The sequence below is a fragment of the Tenrec ecaudatus genome, chromosome 10 (genome assembly GCF_050624435.1).
Source record: "Tenrec ecaudatus isolate mTenEca1 chromosome 10, mTenEca1.hap1, whole genome shotgun sequence".
Classification (NCBI taxonomy): Eukaryota; Metazoa; Chordata; class Mammalia; order Afrosoricida; family Tenrecidae; genus Tenrec; species Tenrec ecaudatus.
Window position 1 is genome coordinate 118,615,978 of NC_134539.1, and position 17,606 is coordinate 118,633,583.

The 17,606-nt window shown below is 45.1% G+C and overlaps 1 protein-coding gene and 1 non-coding gene across 2 annotated transcripts; one reads left to right on the top strand and one right to left on the bottom strand.

The window, feature by feature from the left end:
• The first annotated feature begins 7,205 nt into the window (after window positions 1-7,205).
• On the top strand, window positions 7,206-7,302 carry LOC142460513 (Z30 small nucleolar RNA). The gene has a single exon (XR_012786705.1). It is a non-coding gene; the product is annotated as a Z30 small nucleolar RNA (small nucleolar RNA).
• A 1,702-nt stretch (window positions 7,303-9,004) lies between these two features.
• On the bottom strand, window positions 9,005-13,436 carry PEX12 (peroxisomal biogenesis factor 12). Its single transcript, XM_075561409.1, has 3 exons — window positions 12,763-13,436; window positions 11,924-12,474; window positions 9,005-10,223 (listed from the first exon to the last, which is right to left on the bottom strand). The coding sequence occupies exons 1-3, from the start codon at window positions 12,886-12,888 to the stop codon at window positions 9,824-9,826; spliced, it is 1,077 nt and encodes a 358-aa protein (XP_075417524.1). The 5' UTR covers window positions 12,889-13,436; the 3' UTR covers window positions 9,005-9,823.
• Between the last annotated feature and the right edge of the window lie 4,170 nt (window positions 13,437-17,606).

A 17,606-nucleotide genomic window follows, 5' to 3' on the forward strand; every position in this document is an offset into this window, starting at 1 on the left:
TGAGCATCTATTGATTTGGTTCATTTTAATTTGATTTGCAAAGCTTTACATAATTTCTATAGTAGACTGTCCTGTACATATTCATTGTGAGCAATCTTAACTTATTTCACTACTTTTCAGATTGCTCGCTCCGGTACTTACTTTTTCCCTCTTTAAATACAGCACTTTATTTGGTTATTGAAGAGCCACGGAGGCATGGTGGGTTACACATGGTGCTGCTAACCTCAAGGTGGGCAGTTCAAAACTGCCAGCTGCTCCTTGGGGGAGGGGAAGAAGAGGCTGTCTACTGTAAAGAGTTATAGTAAACCATTTTATTTATTTATTTATTTTTCTTCTTTTACATTTTATTAGGGACTCAAACAACTCTTACCACAATCCATACATATACATACATCAATTGTATAAAGCACATCCATACATTCCCTGCCCCAATCATTCTCAAGGCATTTGCTCTCCACTTAAGCCCCTTGCATCAGGTCCTCTTTTTTTTCCCCTCCTCCCTCCCTCTTCCCCCCTCCCTCATATGCCCTTGGTAATTTATACATCGTTGTTTTGTCATATCTTGCCCTATCCGGAGTCTCCCTTCCCCCCTTCTCTGCTGTCCCTCTCCCAGGGAAGAGGTCACATGTGGATCCTTGTAATCAGTTCCCCTAGTAAACCATTTTAAAAAGAGTTACAGTCTTGGGAACCCACAGGGGCTGTTCTATCTTGTCCTATTGGGTTGCCATGAGTCAGAATTGACTGGATGGCAGTGGGTTTGGTTTTTGCCTTGGGCCATATCCTATCCTTGCCACTTGCCTGTGAACTCCAACCACAAGTGCTCACGACACTGCGAGGGAGCAGAGCAAAGACTGGGGGCTCAGAAGAGGGAAAGCGTGGTCAGCTGGTGGGATGGGAGTACTACGTGATTCTGGCAGTGTCCTCAGGGGAGACGGGGAGAAGAGCAGGCCAGGAGGAAGCGAGGCCAGAGAGGGGAGGCACAGGGAAGGGAAGCAGGGTGCTGATTGACTTTCATCCTCTTTTCCCAACTTCTCTTCCTGTTGAACTTCCCAGAAAAATGCTCTCAGGTAAGGGGCTTGGTGGGAAGACCACAAGAGATTTTTCATTTAATTTCATTTCCTTGTTTAAAAACAAGTTTTCCTATATTCTAAATTGGGCTACAATAAACATGAATTGTTTTATCATGAAATACAGTTGAATGGAAAATTAAACAGACAAGCTTCTGTTGTCTCCTTTAGAGATGGCAGATCCTAATCCCAGGAATCAGCAAACATTATGTTACAAAGAAAAAGTCTGTTTGGAAAAGTGGGTGAAGGGAGACGTCGGACAGTGTAAGATATGACAAAATAATAATAATTCATAAATTATCAAGGGTTCATGAGAGAGGGGGTTGGGGGGAGCAAGGAGGGAGGGGAAAATGAGGAGCTGATACCAAGGGCTTAAGTAGAAAGCAAATGTTTTGAGAATGATGAGGGCAACAAATGTACAAATGTGCTTGACACAGTGGATGGATGGATGGATTGTGATGAGCTGTATGAGCCCCCAATAAGATGGTTTAAAAAAAAAAGAAAAGAAAGTCTGTTTGTAGATATGATTACGGCAAAGATCTGAGGTGGGTAGATTACCCTGGATTATTTGGGTGAGTCCTAAATCCAATCACAAGTGGAACCTTGGCAGCCAACAGAAGCTGGAAAATTAAACAGATTTTTCTCTAGAACAACTCTGACTCCTTGAGTTGGGCTTCAGTGAAACTGGTGTTGAATTTCCGGCCTTTAGAACTGTAGAGTATCAATTGCTGTTGTTTCAAGCCACCAAATTTCTGGTAATTCGTGACAGCAGCCACTGGAAACAAATATATATATACATCGCCCCCTATAACTCAAACCAGCAAAGGATGCTATGTTTCTACTTCAATTTGTTTATGATGAAATAATATTCTTATTTATTTATTTTGAAATAGCATTCTTTTTTTTTTACTTTCTTACCACACTAGTTTATTAACTCTCTAATCTTGTTTTTTAATTTAATAAATCTTTTTATTGGGACTTATACAACTCTTATCACAATCCATACATACATCAATTGTGTAAAGCACCCTTATAATTTTGTTGCCCTCATCACTCTCAAACCCAACGTGTAGGATACCGATCTTTGCTCATGCCGATTCATGTTTCACAACTTCCAATTTTCTTAAGTTCTTACTTCATGCGTTCCACATTTTAAATATGAGCAGATGTTTGGCACCGTTTATTCTCATTTGCAGTCATGCACAGCAGCACAGGAAGATCCTGAGATCTTTGCTCTATTCACGTCATTAAGGTGGACGCTACTTTGAGCATGCACCTCTTACCAAATCACATTCTGAATGCCTTCTGTGGTATCCCCGAATCTAGTGTCTATTTAAGGATTAAGAGTGTAGGGGTGGAGTCTAGGCTGTCAATCTGGAGATTGTCAATGAGACTTCTGTGGGCATGGCCTTCTCCTGAGAATTCTGGGAAATCTGGTACTTCCTCCCTGGAGGCAGAAGACACCTCTCTCTCTCTCTGCTACTCCTTGGGAGACATTGCTGAAGACAAGCCACATGGATGCAACCAGACCTCTGAAGCCGGAGAAGCCACAGAGAGACCCCTGCCCAGCACTAAGATGCTTACACCACTGGACCCAAAGACTTTCTACCCACTGGCTTGTGATCATCCTGCATTTGGCCTCATTGCATGTGTTTCATGAGTCTGAAGAGGACTTTATAGATTGGTTTTGGACATGTGGGCTAATGTTGGACTTATGGCCTTGGACTAGACTGGGTTGGGATGATTTTTCAATGTTCAATTCCTCTTATACACATGTGTGTGTCCATGGATTTGTTTCTCTAGTCTACCCAGACTAACACACCTTCCAACATGAGGGGCGTATCATCCAAGTTGTATGAGACCACATTTCTCTGCCCTTTACAAGGTTCGTGTGGCCTTGTTTTCCCCCTTCAGAAGCAGACCACCAAGTTCCTCCTAGTCTACCTGAGTCTAGGAGTTCCTCTGAAATCTGCCTACCAGGGGTGATCCTGCTGGTATTGGAATACCGGTGGCATCACAGTAATATGCAAGCCACCACAGTAGACAGATTGACAAGTCAAATGGACAGATGAGCCAAACACAACAGCCTCAGCAACCTATGGAGGAAGGTCTACTCTGTCCTATCGGGTTACTTTGAGTCAGAATCCATTCCTAGGACACAACAATCATTGTGGAAGTCGATTCCCAGGGCACTCAGGGACCTTCCCCTGGGACCCTGTGGGCTATGTATATGTAGTCTTCTGTGTCTCTACGCTCATCTCCAGCATCGTGGGCTCATTTTCAGAATTAATCCTTTTTCCAGCTGACCCGGTGTGCACCCTAGTGCTACAACCTGCCTCCACTACCCTTTCTCAGCAGCGAAAAGAAGGCATCCGCAACGCCGCCGTGGCTAAGATGCACGTCCCCTCCACGGGGCAGGGCAGAGAATCACCGAGCGGCCGCGGCGACGGGAGGGGGCGCGCACGGCCCAGGGCAGCAAAGCACCGGACCCAACTGAGAACAGCGCCCCAGACGTACAGGGTCGACGGAAAACCGCGCCACCCGCGACGCTGCCGCTGAGAAGCCCTCCTCGGCTTTCGATTGGCTGGCCATCTGCCGCCCACGTGACGCGAGCGGCGCCAGGTGATTGGCTGCTCGGCGGAGGCCGCGCTGGATTGTGGGATGCCGGCGGGACGGCGCCGCCGCGCGGAGCTGCAACGCCGGGGAGGGTTGTGGCCGGGACGGGAAGCCGTCGCCTTCGGGCCCGGCCGCGGGGTGGGCCCCGAGGGAAGCGAAGGCGTCGGAGTTTCAGGAGTCTGGACGGTGGGTGGCAGGCCTGTGCCTTTGTTTCTGGTCTTGGCTCCGGCCTCACTCGCTTTTCTCCCAAGCGCGCTTTCCCGTCGCCTTCCCTGGGTTTGACGGAGTTGGGAACTTAGTCGTGGGATCGAGCGGCGGTTCTCAACCTGTGGGTCGCGACCCAATGGGGGGGGGGATCGGACGACCCTTTCACAGGGGTTGCCCGATTCAGAACAGATGCAAAATGACAGCGGTGAAGTAGCCACGAAAATGATGTTGTGGTTGGGGGTCCCCACCACGTGAGGAGCTGTGTGAGGGCCGCGGTGTGAGGAAGGCTGAGAACCCCTGGCCCGTCGCATGTGTGAAGGAGCCCCGGTGGCGTGGCACCTAACTGCAAGATAGGCAGTTTGAAACCGCCAGCCGCCCCGCGGGAGAAAGCCAGGACGGGCGCTACGGTCTCGGGAACTCACAGTTCTCGCTCTGAGGCGGCATCGACTAGATGTCAGTTGAGTTGGTCCTGGGTGTATGTAAGCATTGGCTGCCTTAGCGTAGGCAACGTGGTGAGGTGAAGGCTGAGGGGATGAGAACTAGGAATCGCGTGAGGTAGGCTCCCGATGTTTGGGAGTAATTTGGCTGATGTGTTTATAGTCGAAGAGTTTAAGGTTTAATATACTGGGACGCTCACTTTTATCGAACCTCCTTAATTGATGCCCTGGGGGACATTCTGGCTCGCAAAGGCCAGTATAAAACAGGCTCCTTAGGAACGCAATGTGATAAGGATGGTGGGAAAGGCAAGTAGTCTGGGGAAAGGCAGTGGGAGTCAGGATTGAACGACTGAGCGACCACTTCGCAGAGACGGTGATATGTGAGTAAAGTTTTAAAAATTAGCGGTTTACCAGATTGAATGCAGTGGGGAAGGCGTTCCAGACGGAGAAAACATGGCCAAGGCAGAGAACCAGAAAGTAACTGCAGTATGTTCCTGGACCACTTGCTCCGTCTGCCCAGCGAAGATGAAATGGAAAGGTAGGCAGGGGATAGATATTTAATGATCTTGAATTCCATATGTTTCCATCTTAAAATATTTTACAAAGTGAAATAGGTACTACACCATAACTCCAAAAAACCCCTCGAAACTCACTGCCATTGAGTTGATCCCGACTAGAGTGACCCCGTAGGGCAGAGTAGAACTGACCTTTTGGGTTTCTGAGGCTGTAGGTCTTTCCAGGGGAGAAGCGTTTGTCTGTTTGCCCTCTGAGCAGACTGGTGGCTTGGAAAGCTGATCATGCACGGCCTGAGGTGTAACGCCCTACAGCCACCAGGGCTTCATATGCCTCAGCACAGGAACATGCTTCCCTAATTCAGAGGGAAACAGCTGCTTCCTCTCGGATTGATGGTGAAAGGACTTCAGGCATAAGGTGGCATTCTGGAGGAATACGGTTAAGCACAAGGAGGGTTTATACAGGACTTTCCAGCTGGAGGTTGCAAAAGTTGGATCATACTGCAATGGATATGCTAGGGTTAGAGCATTCAGGGTAAGTTTGGGTGTTTGGAAACGTCTTGCATGATAGGTCATGTAGCTTGGACTTTGATTTCCTGGGCCATAAGGAAAGATGCTTTTAAGTCTATTGAAAGCCATTGAATCGTATCTCAGTAGTCGAAAGTTACTGAGAATATAAAATCCAGAGTGTGTTTAATGGAAGAGAAACTTGAGGCATGAGACCCATTGAGGCAGCACTTGGGCTTTAAAGTCAGGGACTGTGCTTGAGAGCTTCACTCTGATCACAAGGTTCATGATCTTAGGCAGTTATTTAAAGTTAGCCCTCCTAACCTTATCTTCTTCAGAGGATGGTGAGATAAAGGGTCACATGTAGCCCTATATAATAGGTACTTTTAATGTTAATTTCCTTGTTTTTCAGGGCTCATTTGCTGCATGCAGAACACACACCACCAATTATCCATTTTTAACCATGGAATGTCATAGAAGGACAGAATAGTTATTCAGACACTGACGATACCAGGCTGAAAGTCTGGCGATCCTGGCACTGTTCCATACCAGTGATAGTCTACTCCCAGCAGGTGTCATTTAGAATAAATGAAATGCTGTCTGTTGACTTTCTTACAGGTTGCGGATTACCCAGCCATGCTTTCTTTGTCATTTCTATGCCCTGCTTCATTAGTCATCTAAAGGGAATCAGAATTGGGAAAAGTCAAACCAAACCTATTTAGCTAGTTGAGGAGTCCTGGTCACGCAGTGGTTATGCGTTGGGTTGGGATCCGAAGGTTTGGCCGTTTGAAACCACCAGCAACACCTCCAGAGAAGACGAGGTTTTCTACTCGTGTACAGAGTTACAGTCCAGCAACAGAAAAGTGGGTGAAGGGAGACGTCGGACAGGGCAAGATATGACAAAATAATAATTTATAAATTATCAAGGGTTCATGAAGGAAGGAGGAGCAGGGAGAGAGGGGGAAAATGAGCTGATGCCAGGGGCTTAGGTGGAGAGCAAATGTTTTCAGAATGATGAGGACAATGGATGTACAAATGTGCTTTACACGATTGATGTATGGATTGTGATAAGAGTTGTATGAGCCCCCAATAAAATGATTTTTTAAAAAGTTACAGTCCAGAAACTCACAGGGACTGTCCAGTGGGGTTTGCTGAGTCGGCATCGACTCCATGGCAGTGAGTTTTTAAAACATTGGTTAGTTAGTTGAGGAGCCCTGGTAGTGCAATGCTTAAGTGCTGGCTGGTTTGAACGTACAGCATCCGTGGAGAAAGCTGTGGCAATCTGCGTCCTTAGACGTATGACCTGAGAGCCTGAGGGGCACTTCTGTTCTACAGTGTCACTGACTCAAAAGCCACTCGGCACTGTGTCTACCTGGTAGTGGACAGTTTTCTGCTATGGAGCCTTGATGGACAGACACAGCGTCTTTGGGTCTGAGACTCAAACTATTTGTCAGTAAAATGTTGCCTGTACTTTTTGATAGCAGAATTATAAACAGTTAAATATTAAAATGACCTGGGATTTGCTCCAAGAAGGGATGTAGTAGAAAATCTTTTCTGAAGCTTTTCATTTAGAACTAAACAATTAGTCCTGTTAAAGCATTGAGATTTTGTTGTTAAGTGATATTTGGACTAATTCAAACGTTTTTGCACTTTAAATTCAAATCCTTTCTGTTCTATGCTTAAAAAGTGCAAGAGTGTGTGTCTACATGACAGGATTGTTTCAAACAGTGTAGATGATACGATATGTTGGAATCCCATGGATAAAGTCTTTATTTTTCCATAGGTGATCCTAAGTTTCCATGGGTGTGAAAATAGGCAGCGGGCTGCCCTCAGGTAGCGCAAGGAGGGGGAATGCAGTGATGCGATGATGAGTGAAGTCTAGTCTGACCTGGTATTGCCATTGTGCCAGCTCTGTCTCTGACCAGGGTATGATCTCTTAATCTTCTCTCTGAGCTCATTGTGGTCGTGGCTTTTCCACACGCGTGTGTTCTGGCCTATTTGGATAATGCTTTTATCATGTCTAAGATCATTTTGTTAAATCTTCCATTGAATTACTGATACTTTCACATTTCCCTTCCTAGGTTGAGGCCAGAAATATGCCTTTGAAATCTTCATGGAAGACAACTTCATTTTAGTCCTGAATCTGGTTTAATTCCCTCATTGGGTTTTCAAAGCGCTTTCTGAGAAGCAACAAAGCCCACATGGAAGAAGCACACCAGCCTGTGTGATCATGAGGTGTCGATGGGATCAGGTATCAGGCATCAAAGACCCAGAACAAAAAAAGCATATTGATGTGAATGAGGGGGAGGGTGGAGAGGAGACCTAAAGCCCATCTGTAGACTATTGGACATTCCCTCACAGAAGGGTCACAAGGGAGAGATGAGCCAGTCAGGGTGCAGTACAGCACGGATGAAACAGCTTTCTTCTAGTGTTTTAATGTTCCTCCACCCCCACTATCATGACCTCAGTTCTACCTTACAAATCTGTCTAGACCAGAGCATGTACACGGACAGTACAGATAAGAGCTCGGAACATGGAAATCCTGGATAGATAAACCCCTCAGGACCAATATTGAGAGTAGGGATACCAGGAGGAGAAGGGGAAGGTTGGGGGAGATAGGGGGAACTGATCACAATGATTGACATATAACCCCTGCCCAGGGGCACAGACAACAGAAAAGTAGGTGAAGGGAGATAGCGGCGGTCAATGTAAGACATGGGGGAAAAATTATAAGGGTTCATGAGGGAGGGGGGGAAATGAGCTGATACCAAGGGCTCAAGTAGAAAAAATGTTTTCAAAATGATGGCAACACATGTACAAATGTGCCTGACACGATGTATGTATGGATTGTGATAAGGGCTATAAGAGCCCCCATAAAATGATTAAAAAAAAACAACCCAGGATCCCAGTTAGAAACTTTAATAAATTAATTTTTTTTAAAGAAAAAGTGTTGATCTTTATAAAAAATGCTTTCATGAATTATGGTATTTGTTTATGTAAATTATGTTAGACTTAAAAGGTCTCCGAGTGGTGATTTATTTACAATTGCCTGCTAACCTAAAGGTTGATGGCTCACAGCCGCCCAGCAGCTTTGAGAGAAAAGCCTGCCCGTGGAGTTGAGAGAAGCCCTTGGTGAACACAGTTCTCTCAACACCAGGGGCCACCCTTGGTTGAAATCAACCTGATGGCAACACTTGGTTTAGTGGGATTGTTTTGCAAATATGGTATCTATGATAGTCCCCTTTATATGTAACCAAGCCCACTGTTAATTCCATCAAAAATTGATCACCTTTATCCTACTAGAGAATATGAGCTGAATTGCTGAAAAATGACTAAAAAGTATTGGAAAATACCTGTCTTGGCAGAAGTACTTAAATTTTTCATCTTTCCTGTTTTAAGATTGATTTTTTTTTCTGACCCTTTATTTTCCCAACCTGACAAGGCAGTGGAATGAATTTTCCAACACAGGCTATCAATTGTTTCTGCAGTATTCCTGATACAAAGTATTTCACGTAAGACTAAACATTGTTGAATAAAGGCTTTTACTCCAGTTGTTGGATAGCAAAAAGACAAGCAAAATGTTAATCAATAGAAAAATATCCCCAAATATCGAAAGTGAAATGAAAGAAAAATTTATTTTAAACATGTCATCCAATTCTCCACAAAATCATGATGAGACCACTCTTTAACAGAAACATTTATTCTTAAAACTCAAGTGTTTCATAGAAACTTTAGTAATAGGCAGAATAATTTATGCCAGTTTAAACTAGCAGAACAGCAAGCAGAAAGACCTTATCAAAAAGACCTTACACAGGCTGTTCAGTATTTTTATTTGTATTGCTTTATTGATCGTTAGCTTTGTTTCCACAGCAATCTTCAGACTACATGTAAACACTCGTTATTTTCCTTTAATGAGTTTCCCCAAAAAGATGTTTATGGCTCATGAATCTCTGAAAACTGATGAACTATAGGGGACTATAGGGGTCAGTTTATGGAAGGAGCACTGTTTTCAAAGACTACTTTTGTAAAGGACAGGTCTATGACCTCTACATCAGTGGCAGGTGGCTTTCTAAAGAAATTTGCTTTCCCTGCCCACCCACTTTTGAGATCTAATGGCTTCAGCACTTGTTCTTTAATAAAAGAGGAAAGCTTCAGGATTAATTATCCCTTTTATCCTCACCCTCTACAATGGCCCTCGCTTCTGGTGATCTGACTTTCATCCCGTCTTGGCTAACCTGAAGTAAAGTTTTAGGGAGTGGTCTAAAAGTTTAGACTTAATAGGTATGTGAGGGGCTTCAAAGAGTTGGTGGAAAACTAGAATGAAAAGACAATAGAATTTTCCCATGAACTTAGCGCCCCTCTTAGCCTTCTAGAGAAATGTGTAGTTGTTTGGTGAATTGAGGCTGAGCAGTGCAAGCAGTGAGAAATCAGCCCTGTGACCTCCGAGTGCAGTACTTAGAGGGGGTGCCGATTACTTTCAGCTCTCAGGAGAGTACAGCTTAATCAGATGTTGGACTTCTGTGGGGTACCCTGTAATGGGGCAAGCTTGGTGAGTCCTCACATAATTAAACACACAACGATAACAAAACACATAGCCAGAAGTAGCAAGCACAGTGTCATTCACCCGGGTTTTCCGACATAGTGGGCACACGGTCTTCATTTTGGGCAGTAGTGGAGAATCAGAGTTGTAGTCTAGGTGTACAGGCGGTGGTGGAATAGGCAGGGCAGTCAAGGACTTGATGGTTTCTTGATTTTCGGATGAGTACCACCATTCAAGGAATTGCAGGAAGAAGACACCCACAGAGAGGCCAGTAGAGAGAGATAAGGCAGCACCGCCCACAACTTTCTTCAGAGTCAACTTCATTTTCTCACAAACACTGTTGAGAGCAGAAAGGAGGTAAGCGACAATCACATCAAGATAGAAATGTAATTCTTGAGGGGAAAAGAGCTGATACCAAGGGCTCAAGTAGAAAAAGTTTTGAGAATGATGACGGCAACAAATGTGCTTGACACAATGGATGTATGTATGGATTGTGATAAGAGTTGTACGGGTCCCCAATAAAATGATTTTGAAAAAACTATTACTCATCAGAATCACTGAATTGGGATTGTCCCTGTATGATTGGCTAAATAATTCCCTATTTCCATATTTTAGGAGCATAGGTGCTACGGTTTGTTTTTAATAACAGGACTAGAATTTTAGTTTTCTGCGATATTAGTAGAGACATTGACTGCATTGACCATTTGTTGTGGTGGAACACAGTGCATCCAGGAAAAGAAACAACTAAAAAATGACAGGAAAATGTGGAACAGACCTCAAAATCATTTCTACCAGACTTGGTCAGAGAGAGACTGGTGGAATCCCCAAGGCTATGCCTTAGTCGGGAGCCCTTGGGGCACAGTGCTTTCGTGTGGGGCTGCTAACCGGCAAGGAAAGCAGTTGGAAACCACGAGCTGCTATTCTTGAGAAAGGCTTTCTACTCCCATAAAGAGTTACAGTCTTGAAACTCACAGCAGCAGTTCCACCCTGTCCTATAGGGTCTCTGAGTTGACCCGGTGGCATTGAGTAAGGGCGCAGTCACCCTTCTGGTCTGGAACTGAATTCACTGCAGGCACTCCCCACACCCACCCACTCCATGTTAAAATAATGAAGGGTAGCATTTGTCGAAGGGCAGAGGAAGCAAAGGAAACAGTAAACACTGGGACGAAGTGGGATAAGCTACGGAAATAACAGGATTGAAATGGATAAATTAATGTATGAGGGTAGGAGGGAAAAAAGTAGATACCAAGGGTTCAAATAGTAAATATTTAGATAATGGGGCAACATGTGCAAATATGCTTGATACAATCGATGTATGGATTGTTAAAAGATCTGTTAGAGCCCCCAATAAAATGATCTTAAAAAAAAATAAAATGTGTATAAATTGTTGAATATGAAACTGATAATCTGTACACAACCTAAATCATGATAAAAAGTTTTTTAACTACAATATTGAGGGATGTGTTTGTATAAAAAACAGTAGTAGTAAAGATGGGGTTTTCTACTGTAAAGAGTTAAAAACAAACTCAGTGCTGACTCATAGCAACTGTTTATGGGAGTAGAAAGCCCAGTCTTTCTCCCTCTGAGCTGCTTGGTGGTGGGTTTCGACTGCCAACCAAGCAGATCACAGCCCAATGCATAACCATTACACAGGGCTCCAATTTGGAAGTCCACAGGGGCAGTCGTACTGTTTCATAGGGTCACTGTAAGTCAGCATCAACTTGGTAACAGTGAGACAGTATCGCAGTGAAGGGTATAATTGTAAGAATTTCATTAACCTGGCATGCACTTGACTTTGCCACATTGTCCATGTGGTCTTGGCAAGGCACTTCTCTGTTGGGGTTAGTTTCCTCAGTAGCTAAGTGGGGCTAATGTGTTGGTTTCCTTGGGTTGTGAGAGAATATGCGAAACAACACGGGCTGGCACATACCGAGTGGGTCATAAGAAGTTACCATGACGACGATCTGAAATCCTTGTTTTAGCAACATGATTTTAAAATGTATGAATCACGGGTATCTTGAAATGTTATGGCCTCACCTGGCTGGTGGTTGCTTCATGCTGCCTTCACCTGGTTTGTGCTCCAGAGCATGTATATCGTGAGCGGTCAGTCGGCCTAACCGGACTCCAGCCAGCTTCAGCAGTGGCGAGTGATGCTGAGCCTTTCCTAGGATGTACCGAAGTTGCTGGACAAGAAACCAGCCTTCCCAGGCCATGTTAACAAACGGGTAGGCGGCCAGGAAGGCCCGGTAAAATCGCTTCCAGGGAGAAGAAGGGGGATGAATAGAATATTCATCCTCTTCTCTCAGACTAGTAACCAGCTTCTCCAGCTTCACTTTCAGATAGGGAATCAGAACTAGGAACACAATTGACTTCCAGAGCTGCTGCTTTGGGAGACCAGCACTGGCCAATCGCTGAAACTTGTGTGTGTCTGCCAGTACAATCCGCTTTAAGCCGTAGAAATTTTCAGAAAATGATGCACTAGTTTTAGCCAAGTAGTGCTGCTGAAGCAGAAGATCTAGCAGAGTAAAGATTTCATCAAACCACCTCCAAAAGAAGCCATAGTAGGCAGGATTTGATTCTGCAAGGACCTGAAACAAAGGAATTACGTGCATGAAATTCATTGCATTAGTTACCATACCTTGTATTTACGTCTTTAGTTCTAAAAATTCTGCACATTTTGGGTTTAAATAAATCCCTTCTTTTGGGACTCTGCCCTAAAACTTTCCTGAAGTGCTAGCCAGTCAAAAGAGGCCTCTGCACAGGAGACTTACAATGATCTCATGAGACCTGAATTAGACACTAATTGGTGCTACCAACTTAACACATCAATCTGGCTTTTACTGCGTGGTCCTGACTTGAGGGCGTTCATACCTTACCTTGACCACATGCTGCAGGGCCGGCCTCACTGCCGTCATTAAACTGTCCTGTGCTACGACCTCAAAGATGGACGGCTGGTCATCCACCACCGAAGCAGTTGTGATGTGAGCCCCGTGCTCAGCCATCGCTTCCTGCCTTCACTTCCCCCAGACTCTGTAGCGGGCATGAACCTGGTATTTGAGCTAGCGGGGGCTCAGTCTTACAGGTAATTTTGGTTTTCAGGCAGCTAGCCGAAGCACTGACCTAACGGGGCGAGATTTAACTGGGGGAGAAAGGGGCTCTTCGGGAAGCGTGGAGAGGGATTGCTCAAATTACGGAGGCTGGGAACAAAGCTCGGACGTGGGCCGGAGTGTAATGTCAAATGCTGGGCTGCGCAGGGCAGAGCGTAACTGTGGGAAACAGCCTTGGACGCACGAAGGCCGTCCACTGGAGCTGCCGTCCCGGAGGCTCCGATTCGGGTCCCCTTGGGGAAGTCGCCAGGTCAGAAGTGTCAAGGTGGGCCCGGCACGCGGGACGCCTGTGAAGCAGCCCCGCCCGCCCCCGTCCTTGCTGGCTGACCCCAATGAGGCGCGGGGCCCCACGCCACTCTCGAGGGGAGGTCTCCGCTTTCGGATAGAAGAGGGAGCCGGAAATCGAAGCCTCTGAGGCCTCGGGGACAGCGAGGAGCGGCGCTCTAGCCCGCAACGCGACGCCGGAGCCGGAAGTAGAGCACTCTATGGCCATTCGGGACTTCCGCTCCCGCCCTCGCCGAGATTAAAGAGCGCCCCCTAGAGCAAGTCTTCGCGAATACGCCGCCTGTTTTGTATATCCTAAGTGGACGCACACAGATGAAAGCTGAGATCTGGGGTTCTCTGTGGAAGAACTGGGAGGCGACGTGTTTTTTTTTTTTGGGGGGGGGGGGCACTCGCGCGGCGACTTCTGACGCCCAGGATCTAATTCAGGCTGGCGGCTGACGCCCGTGTTTTTGGCTCACTGAAGCCAAGGGATCAAGACATTTGGAGATGGGTTGTTGTGTGTGTGGTGATTGTTCACTTCGTTGCTTTGTTGGGTTTGAAATGAACCAGCAGGAGAGAGAAGCCTTCGCGCCATTGCTGTCAATCTTCCGTCGAGTTGTTTCCCACACATCGCGGGCCTGTGTACAACGAAGGAAACCTTGCCCAGTACTGCCTGGTCTAGAGCAAACTTTGGGCTAATTTTGGGCGCCCTGTTGCAGCCACTGGGTCAGTTCATCCAGTGCAGGGTCTCAGGGCGAAGGGAAATGCCCCAGCTTCATTACCTTCTTCTTTTAAAAAAAATCATATTAGGGGCTCATAAACTCTTATCACAATCCAGACATACATCAATTGTGTAAAGCACATTTGTACATTCATTGCCCTCATCATTCTCAAAACATTTGTTCTCCACTTAAGCCCCTGGCATCCTCATTTCCCCCCTCTTCCCCTGCTCCCTCCTTCATGAACCTTTGACCATCTATCTAGGTTTTGGTAAAATTCAGCTATGACTAGTCATTTGGTGTACACGATGAAATGGCTTTTCACCGCTACAGTAGGATATGCCATATTAACAAAAATACAGCGCTAAAGCGGAGGGATCCTGATGAATTCTAAACAGCATGAACTGGGGAGGTTTTACAAAGTACTTATCAGTTTGTATGTCACAACTAATAAACACTGCTGATTTGCAAAGTGCTTTTACAGTCAGCTTTGTTCCAACTGCATTGTCGATACAGGTTATTGGATTTGCTCAGCCCCTCCCTCCACCCTGTCTCCTAGCTAGAATTAGAAGGCACGATCCATTCCCCTGATGAAAGATGGCATAAAGTGAACTCTCAAAACAAGTTTGACTTTGTTTCTTTTTTGGGTGTGTGTTAGTTGTCTTAATAGGAGATCTTATAACCTTTATTATAGTTTAAAATTTTAATTCTAGCAAAACAACTCTAAGAAATTTACATCTGAGAAAAGATTTACACTTTTTACAGTTTTATGTTGATTAGTAATCTCACTGTTAGGTGCTGTTGAGTTTGTTCATCAATTTAACCCTATGTACAAAAGAACAAACTACTGCCTAGTCCTCTGCCAGCCTTACAATGGTGATGCTGGAGGCCCTTGTTGAAGCCGCTGTGTCAGGCCCTCTTTTTCAAAAAATCATTTTATTAGGGGCTAATACAACTCAGCACAATCCATACATACATCAATTGTGTAAAGCACATTTGTACATTCATTACCTCATCATTCTCAAAACATTTGCTTTCCACTTAAGCCTCTGGCATCAGCTCCTCATATTTTCCCCGCCCTCCCTGCTCCCCCCTCCCTCATGAGCCCTTGATAATTTATAAATTATTATTTTGTCATATCTTGCACTGTCCGACGTCTCCCTTCACCCACTTTTCTGTTATCCATTCCCCCAGGGAAGAGGTCACATGCAGATCATTGTAAACGTTCCCCCTTTCCAACCCACCCTCCCTCTACGCTCCCAGTATCACCACTCACACCAATGGTCCTGAAGGGATCATCCACCCTGGATTCCCTGTGTTTCCAGTTCCCCTTACAGAAGGGTCTTGGGGAGGAGATGAGCCAGTCAGGGTGCTATGTAGCAACGATGAAACATACAACTTCTGTAAGGGGATGTCCAGTGGCCTACAAATGGGCTTTGGGTCTCCACCCCGCACTCCCCTCCTCATTCAGTATAATTTTTTGTTATGATGCCTGATACCTGATCTCTTTCACATGTGATCACACAGGCTGGTGTGCATCTTCCATGTGGGCTTTGTTGCTTCTGAGCTAGATGGCTGCTTGTTTACCTTCAAGCCTTTAAGACCCCAGACGCTGTATCTTTTGATAGCTGGGCACCATCAGCTTTCTTCACCACATTTGCTTATTTACCCGCTTTGTCTTCAGGGGTTGTGTCGGGAAGGTGAGCATCATAGAATGCCAATTTAACAGAAGAAAGTATTCTTGCATTGAGGAAGTACTTGAGTGGAAGCCCAATGTCCTTTCTACCTTAATACTAAACCTATAAATATATGCACATAGATCTATTTCCCTATTCTCATATATAAATATATTTGCATATGCACATGCCTTTATCTAGACCTCCAGAAATGGTGTCAGGCCCTCTTGTCAAGGGTCTTCCTCGTTCTCCCTGGCCCTCCACCAAGCATGGTGTCTTTTTTCACAGACTGGCCTCTTGACAAGTCTCCCCCTCTACGGGGCATTCTGACTGTATTTCTCCCTCGAGGTTTCTGGTGGCTGCTGCTTTATAGAATTTACCTTTCTCGGGGACTGGGCTCCCTGATGTCTTAATTTGAGATTTTGGTGAGTCATGTTTGAAGGTATCCATCAGTGTAGCTGGTAATTTTGTAATGAAGTCAGGGGAAGAGATAAAGATTTGGGACTTAGGGACATACAAAAGATAAAGGAACACTGATGATATTGCTAAAATGATTGTGTTAAATACCTGAATGGAGAATTTAAACAAGCAACAAAACCCTTGCCACTCTCCCTCAAGTAACTTCCTGTATTTTTTTTGTGTGTGTTAGTTTGGGTAGACTAGAGAAACAAAATTCAGATACTCATGTCTACAAGAAAGAGCTTTATATAAAAGAGTAATTGTACATTAAGAAAACATCATAGTCCAGATCAAGTCCTTAAGTCTGATATTAGCCCATATGTCCAATACCAGTTTAAATTCCTAAATTCCTCTTCAGACTCATGCAACACATGCAATGACACCAAATGCAGGAAGATCACAGTCTAGTGGGTGTGATCTTGTGGATCCAGTAGCAGTGGAAGCATGTCAGCACTGGCGTGGGTCTCCACATGGCTCCTCCAGCTCCAGGGCTCTAGCTCCATCAACTTAGCTCCATGTGGCTGACTGGCTTGTCAGAAGGAAGATGACGAAGCAGAGAGTATGTCTGGCCTCAAGTGAGCTATTTATCTCCCACTGAGCCTCCAAAATGAGGTCCTCAACCTGTGACCGATTGACAGGCTAGACTTCATACTTCCCAAATTGACAGATTATGTAACTGCCGCACTCTTCCAGCGTCACTTTTTTTTTGCCTTTAATTGTGGGGTTTACGGCTTGCCCTGAGGGTCCAGAGACCCCCTGCAATTGTGGTCCTCCACATCATGATTCATGGCAGCCTCACATTTTCTAGAGTGAACTATAACTCCTGTTTTCATCTCATAGCTTCTCATTAATCCACAAGCCTCGCCAGCACAGCTTTTGCTTTCCTATCTGGTGTCCCCTATCGTGACATCCAAGACCATTGCATAGCTGAATCCTGTGGACAATTATCAGCCCTTCTTTCTGTAGCAGCTGATATTGCTGACCACTTAATCATACATTTATAAATTCAACAAATTCTTTAGGGGAGGGAGAGGTACAGCTAGGCCTCAGTAATACTAGAGCAAACAGATGAGTATTATCTTTTATTCACATTTTTTATATCATGGCTCCTAAAACATCCGTTTTCTGCTTTCCTTCCTCTATGAATACTCCAAGTCGTCATTGCATTCTTGGGTTTCCTCAGTGTCTGCCCCAGCTCTCTCAGGCTCTGCATTCTCCAGCCTTGCCAGCTCTCTCAGGCTCTGCATTCTCCAGCCTTGCTTGCTTACTGCCGGCCTTCAATTATCACCTGCAAACTGAAGACTTCTCTAACCCAATGCCAGGTCATTCCTAAAACATGAAGGAAAAGGTTCACCACCTCGTTCTCCTGCCTAGTTTTACTTTAATTAACTATGTTCTCTAGTTCTGGATTCAAAAAGGTAGAAGGGAATTTACTTTTGTAAAACCACACCTAATATGCCCAACACTTTAATTCAAATTCCCCAAACTGAACTCA

Excerpts from the sequence above, each read along its gene's own strand:
- PEX12 (XM_075561409.1), bottom strand. The coding sequence starts at position 12,888 with ATGGCTGAGCACGGGGCTCACATCACAACTGCTTCGGTGGTGGATGAC. Across the intron at positions 12,475-12,762 it reads CCCTGCAGCATGTGGTCAAG|GTCCTTGCAGAATCAAATCC; the intron begins GTAAGGTATGAA and ends CCTTTGTTTCAG. Across the intron at positions 10,224-11,923 it reads ATGAAGCAACCACCAGCCAG|TGTTTGTGAGAAAATGAAGT; the intron begins GTGAGGCCATAA and ends TGCTCTCAACAG.